Below are 7,305 nucleotides of genomic sequence, written 5' to 3' on the forward strand. Positions count from 1 at the left end.
TATCTGGATAATAGCAACGTAGTAAGTTATGTTAAAAAAAGACACACGTCCATCACGTTCAACCATAATGCCTACATATAACCTGCCTAACTGCTAGTTGATCCAGAGGCAGGCAAAAAAAAAAAATATTCTATAATCACTGTATTGAAAAATATGTTCAATACAGTGATTATAGAAATCTGATTTAAATGAATGGAAAAATGCACCACCCACCAAAATGGATTAACCCAATAAAGAACAAAACATTTCAGTACTGCTTTTTTGAATGTTTTGAAAATGTACACATACCTAAAGGGGAACATTTATGATTGCTTGAGCTTTTCAGCTTGAGCAATCATAAAGGAAACCCCCCTGAATTAAGGAACTCATGCTGGGTTTCTGTCAAAAATACCTTGTTAGCTGAGGGTTTTTTTTCCCTGAGTGGGCTTTTTTAAATACAGTGGATATAAAAAGTCTACACACCCCTGATAAAATGTCAGGTTCCTGTACTGTACAAAAATGAGACAAAGATAAATCATTTCAGACCTCCACCTTTAATGTGACCTATAAACTGTACCACTCAATTGAAAAACAAACTGAAATATTTTAGGTGGAGGGAAGAAAACCAAAAAAACTAAAATAATGTGGTTGCATAAGTGTGCACACCCTTAAACTAATACTTTGTTGAAGCACCTTTTGATTTTATTACAGCACTCAGTCTTTTTGGGTATGAGTCTATCAGCATGGCACATTTTGATTTTGTAAGATTTGCCCACTCTTCTTTGCAGAAACACTCCAAATCTGTCAGATTGCGAGGGCATCTCCTGTGCACAGTCCTCTTCAGATCACCCCACAGATTTTCAGGATTCAGGTCTGGGCTCTGGCTGGGCCATTCCAAAACTTTAATCTTCTTCCGGTGAAGCCATCCCTTTGTTGATTTGGATGTATGCTTTGGGTCGTTGTCATGCTGAAAGATGAAGTTCCTCCTCATGTTCAGCTTTCTAGCATAAGCCTAAAGGTTTTATGCCAATATTGACTGGTATTTGGAACTGTTCATAATTCCCTCTATCTTAACTAAGGCCCCAGTTCCAGCTGAAGAAAAACAGCCCCAAAGCATGATGCTGCCACCATCATGCTTCACTGTGGGTATGGTGTTCTTTTGGTGATGTGCAGTATTGTTTTTGCGCCAAACATATTTTTTGGAATTATGGCTGAAAAGTTCAACCTTGGTTTCATCAGACCATAACACCTTTTCCCACATGCTTTTGGGAGACTTCATGTGTGTTTTTGCAAAATGTAGCCTGGCTTGGATGTTTTTCTTTCCACTCTACCCCATAGCCCAGACATATGAAGAATACAGGAGATTGTTGTCACATGTACCACACAGCCAGTACTTGCCAGATATTCATTTCTAACATTCCTCTTTTGTTTATTTGTTTGTTTTCATATCTGCAGCTCTTAACTGCCTGGATTCTTGCATCTATGAACCAGTAGCATTAGCATCAACATGGCAGAGAGGAACAGTGCCAGCTGGAACCGTAAGGTGGCTTCATTTTGTTCCGAGCCTAAAACTTTCTTATGTGACTCCTCTGTGGATGGGTTTTTGGGAGAACTTCTGAAAGATCTTCAGAGTGAAGCTATACATGGCCAAACTAAGGTACAGTAAGGTGTACTCTGTCAGCCATCATTGTTCTATTGCATCTCTGATTTGCTTTCATTCTGCAAAACATTATGTTTCAATTAACAACCCCTTTAAGTCCATGTATTCACCATGAAGGTTTAAATATCCCTCGTTATAATCCTGGAGAGACAATCTATTATTTCTGATCACTTATTATTAACAATTATTATTATTATCACGTATTACAGAGTATCTTGTTTCAAAACAAGGTAACTGAGTCCCTCAGTTTAAGGAGAAGGAAAGGTAAAAACTAAGCTTTATTTGAAAGGTCTATGTAAATACAGCCATAAGCACTCACAGAAATGCTACACTGAGTTCTCTGTCAAAAGAAACAGGATTTCTTGTCTCTTCGTTGTCCTGTGCAATAATCTGCACAACTCTCTCCTCTCTCCCCTCTACTGCTCCCCCCTCCCTTAATAATGCTAAGAACTGCCTCCCCTCCTTAGGAATGTGTGATCTGAGCCATTCAGCAGGAAGCTTCCTCATAGTCTTAGAAACTGAGCATGCATGGCCACTCCAAGGTCATTTACTCAGTCCCCGCTGCGTCCTCACCCCTGGGTACTACTTGTCTGCCTCGGCGTTGTCCTCGGCCCCAGGGCGTCACGTCAGAGCGTCCCACTGGGCAGCGCTAATGGCGCATCCAGTGTCATTAGCGTCGGCTGGTGAGACGCTGGGGCCGAGGACCACTCTGAGACAGACAGGTAGTAGCCAGGGGTGAGGACACAGTGGGGGCAGAGGTGGCAGTTTGAGGACTAACTATAGTCCAGCCCCCCAACAGTCTAAGGGACCATGAACTGGCCTCCGGTTTAAAAAGTTTTGAGGACCCCTGATCTAAATGTACAATTAAAGGAAGCATCTGAAGTATCTATGTTTGTTTTAGTGCCAAACCTTTGTTATCTAGTACAAGTATGGACATGGAGTTTTCCACATAAGGGATCTTTCTGTAACTTGGATCTCTATACTTTAGGTCTACTGAAAAATCATTTAAACATTAAATAAACCCAATAGGATTGTTTTGCCTCCAGTAAGGATTAATTTTATTTTAGGATCAATTACAAGATACTCTGTTATAATAATAGAGAAAAAAAGAAATAAATTTTAAATAAAATATTTAATTAACATGGAGCCTGTGGGCGATAGCCTTCCTGTAATTCAGAGCTTTCTGCATAACAGGTTTCCAGATAACAGATCCCCTAACTAATATTTTCCACCACATTGCTATCTAAGTAATATGTATTTTGTTAAATATTTTTTTTTTGTTTTTATTCCATGCTCCATTTTCCTTTCTGGATTCAAAAGAATTTTCCGCCATAAATATGTGATAAAGCAAAGGAATACCTTCAAATATATATATTTTTTATATGTAGTTTTACCACTTTCTATGGAAATATTTAAATCATGTCTATGTCAGTTATTATGTCACCTTTGTATATTGTAGATTTTAATGATGGACCTCCTACTAGAGTTCCCTGAATTTCTGTGCCCGGACCAAAAAACAGTGGAAATGACTGCAGAGACATTAATGAACATTTTAAAGAAGATGCCAAGCTCAGAGAGAAGTATGACTTTAAGGTGCCACCTCTTGTTAGCAATTGAGACTGTTTTGATTACATGTGAAAGCTTCAATCAGAACAGCAAAATGGCACAAGACTTTGCTTCCCTACTAATGCATATAATATCGGATGTGAATGACAAAAAGCAAGGCGTTGCAAACAGACCCTTACGCACTACAGCTTGTGAATGTCTGCGGGAACTGGAGAGCTGCTACCCAGGGTTTCTGTCTCAAAGAATGGAGAAGTTGTACTTGATGCAACAACAAGAGGTGACTGCCGCACATCAGTCGTACACATTGCTCTATACTGTTGTATTGAAAAATGCAATACGATTTTTAGCACAGAAGGAAGGGCCATCCAATGGTGCACTTAAGAATGCCTTGTTGAGCAATGAAGACTTTTTCTGGAGCGCAACTGAAAATATGGTTGAATTACAGCCATCATCTAATGAACAGTTATTATTGCTCCCATCCAACAGTGAAACAAAGGATCTGAAATCCATTTTAGCTTTACTGCTCGAAGACTCCTACCTTCTTACACCGGTTTGCCAAAACACTCTGTTCTGGCAAATAGTTCAAGTTGTAGCCATGGCCCGTACCATCTCACCAGTGATCTTCAAATCTCAGCTAGTGAGGTTATTTAGCACAATGGACCTGTCTTGTTTTCACAGCATACTGCAAATGAAAGCTGTGTTTACAGATAGCCTGTTCACGGGAGAGGATGAACATTTCCTCATTCAGAGACTAGTGGGAATGACCCAACACCCACTTCTGTCTACACCAGTCAAACTCTTTTATTTAGACTGTCTTTTACATTTTCCAGAAAACAGACCCCTTACTTCCAACTCTGAAGAGAATTTGCCAGTTCTGCTCACAGTCCAAATGACTTCTTCTTTATTTCCTAATGTTTTTAATGACCACAGCACCATGCTGTGCAGACAGAATGTATTAAGCATGGTTTACCTTGAAAACGAAGGGTCCTATTCCGAAAAGGGTATAGCTTTCCTTTTTGAACATGTCATGTCTCTTTACAGTATGGTTCATAAGAATGGCAACAGAGAAATAACAGCAACTTTTTTCCGAGCCGTGCATTTGTTTGTTCAATATTTTAACTTTTGTGAAAAGCACATGGAAAATCTGACAGAAAAACTGCTCAAGTTATATATGAGCAATAGCTCATTGGCTCCAAATTTTATCAATCTCATTAACCAGACACAAATTTTACTGGAATTCCATGTTTGGCCGGTTACTTTGTCAAAGGCTTTACAAAAAGAAATCGTGAATCTTCCCACTGATAAATGGACTATGAAAAACCTTGGATGGCATCTTAAGATTCTCTCGAGGGTTGCCCAGGAAAATTCAATATCACAGAGCAGCACAGCCCTGTTTTTAAGGCGTGTGGTTTTCTGTTCTGATCTGTGCAGTAAAGGTGATTGGAGGACAGGAAATGCACTGCTCTCTGTATGTAAGCATGTACTTCAACATCAAAAACTCAGTGCTATTTTTGTGCATTTGGCAGATCTCTTACAATATCTAATGCATCGTTTTGAGGACATTGATGTTCAAGACCGTGCCCGGTTGTATTATGTGCTTCTAACCAATGTTTCAAGTGACAAACTTGGAAAAATTCTAACCATGTCACCAGCTCGAGGCCAAACTAAATCTAGGTCCTTATCCTCAATCATGACTGAAAATGAGAATTTTTCCACAATGCTAACCATACGTAATGCTGAAAAAACATTATTATGTTTGCAACCTGTGCTCGAGGGCATAAAAGCTTTTACCTGTATCTCAGATTCCCCTAGATCTGTAAATGAATGTTCTTTTGAAGAATATTATAAGCATTGTGCTGATAACAGCTCTTCTTTGCTTACACTAAAATACCATTTGGCATTTAAAGAGATGTCTGAGCCCAAGTATCACAATCTCTACTGTATTGTACTCCAGTTTGAAAATACAGATTGTAGGTTTGAGTCTATAAGTGACATTAATGTTCCATGCTTATTCGTGGACAGAAAGCCACCAGTTGTCACTATAAATTTAGTGCCAAAAGAGCCTTACCCAACCATCTTTTCTGTAAGTGCCACATACAGTACACAAGACGGCATCACTTATCAGACAAAACTGGACCCACTTTACATTACCTTTCGGGAAATGTTTATTCCACTCCCACTGCCTGCTTTATGGCCTTTAGAATCCAGATTTGATTTGTTTGGCAAGCTTTGGAGTGCCTTTAAGCCTGATGAACAGAATCAGTTTGAGGAGAGCATATTTTGCTATGAAATGTCAAATAACTCTCTTCATGATATTGTGCTGGATAACTTTTCCAAGTTTGCTGTGTCCTGCAATGGCGGGGAATACAAAATCGCTGTGTTTTTACCCCCACAGTTTCACATATTAATGCACATTAAGAGTCAAGATGATACTGCCTGCTTCAGTGTTAGAACAGATAATTGGAACTTACTGCCTTATTTAAATTCGCACCTTTTAGATATCACGTTACAAAAATGATTAGGTCCTGAAATGATTTGCTGGATACTTAATAGAATCAAGTACTAAATCAGCCTGTACATTTGGCATGTTTAAAGAAATTGTTTTAAATTGGAATACAAATTATATATAAAAAAAAAATTGAAAAAACATTTGTACTCAGATATGTCTATATTTATATTTATTTAGGGATTCTGTACTAGGGATGCACAGAATCCACTTTTTTCAGGTTCGGCAGAACACCGAATCCTTCATAAAAGGTTTGGCCAAATAACGAACTGAATCAGAATCCTAATTAGCATATGCTGATTAGGTTATGGAATGGTTAAAGGTAACCGCACGCTGACAAAAAATCACATGACTTTTAAGACCGCAGCATGCAATCGGCCAAATCCGAATCCTGCTGAAAAAGACAGAATCTTGCCTGAATCCTGAACTGAATCCTGGATTTGGTGCATCCTTAGTACTAACCACGAATTATGGTGTTCCATCAGCAATACAGACTGTGAGTAGGCTTGGACTGGGATTCAAAATAGGCCCTGGCATTTCACGTACACAGAGGCCCAAACACCAGCCCAATAAATAGTGACTGTTTATGGCATCTTACAGCAGCACCTCCGGGATTTGCCAGAATTCAGATTGCCAGTCTGGGCTTGACTGTGAGACAAGTTCTTTGACTCCTTTAATAACATAGATTATTTTGAAACTGTTACTCTGCTGAAGAAATAGAGATGCCCCATTCTTTGTTCTTTTTCGATGGCCAGTATTTTATTTCAAGCTCAAAAAGTTACACTGGCTACAAGCTGCATTTTTTAATTCTTTAGATAACTGTTTAATGCTGATGTAGACATAGGGATATTTCTGCCTTGTGTTAAGGTTCACATCTTTTCTCAGCCAGCACTCCTGCATGAGTGGTTAATAGTGTACCCTTCATAGTAGGAAGAAAGTTACTTTTTCCTTTAAAAAAAACCCTTTGTCCTTTTAGGTTTGGGAAGTTAGGCAATGGGGCAGAGCATGGAGCAGATGGGCTTTGGACTTGTAGCGACCTTAATTTGACATTTAAGTGCAATAACATAGGGAGATTTGTTGCCTGTGTTTAAATTTCAAACACGGACGACAAATCTCCCTGAAAATGCCTTGCCCTTCGCTAACATTGTAATAGCTGCAAGTAAATTACATTATTTGCGGAGGTTTGGCTTAATCATGGGGAAATGCCTGCTTTAGCAATTTCCCACGAATAAGCTGAATTGCCGCAAGTAATGTAATCTGCTTGCAACAATTACAATGTTAGGGAAGGACAAGGTGTTTTTGTGAATTTGTCGCTCGCAGTGGCAAATATTTGACGGGCGACAAATCTCCCCATTGCCCTTAGTATCTGTATTTATGTACTTTTTGTTAGTGTATTTGTTTACTCTGTGCTTCAGCAGTGCAGTTTTTTTTAATTATTAACCCCCATGCCATGTGCTGCCATCATATAATTCAAGTTATTTTCAGTGTAAACCCTTTGTAAAGTTGCCATTTTTTTCAGAACAAAAGAACTAGCAATGAACACTCCTACCTACACGTCCTGTTTGTGTACATTTGTAAAATGTTCATGGCTAGC

General features: G+C 39.0%; 1 protein-coding gene across 3 annotated transcripts in view; it reads left to right on the top strand.

Moving 5' to 3' along the window:
* ap5b1 (adaptor related protein complex 5 subunit beta 1) overlaps positions 1-6,655 on the top strand; it is a 9,054-nt gene extending 2,399 nt beyond the window's left edge. For all 3 annotated transcript variants that reach the window (XM_004916173.4, XM_002937045.5, XM_004916174.4), the window contains exons 2-3: positions 1,435-1,636; positions 3,099-6,655. In XM_004916173.4, coding sequence (XP_004916230.1) covers positions 1,487-1,636; positions 3,099-5,723 — 2,775 coding nt within the window. In that variant the 5' untranslated portion in view covers positions 1,435-1,486 and the 3' untranslated portion in view covers positions 5,724-6,655. The remainder of the gene's footprint in view (positions 1-1,434; positions 1,637-3,098) is intronic.
* The last annotated feature ends 650 nt before the right edge of the window (positions 6,656-7,305 follow it).

This window comes from Xenopus tropicalis, chromosome 7 (assembly GCF_000004195.4).
Source record: "Xenopus tropicalis strain Nigerian chromosome 7, UCB_Xtro_10.0, whole genome shotgun sequence".
In the NCBI taxonomy this organism is placed as follows: Eukaryota; Metazoa; Chordata; class Amphibia; order Anura; family Pipidae; genus Xenopus; species Xenopus tropicalis.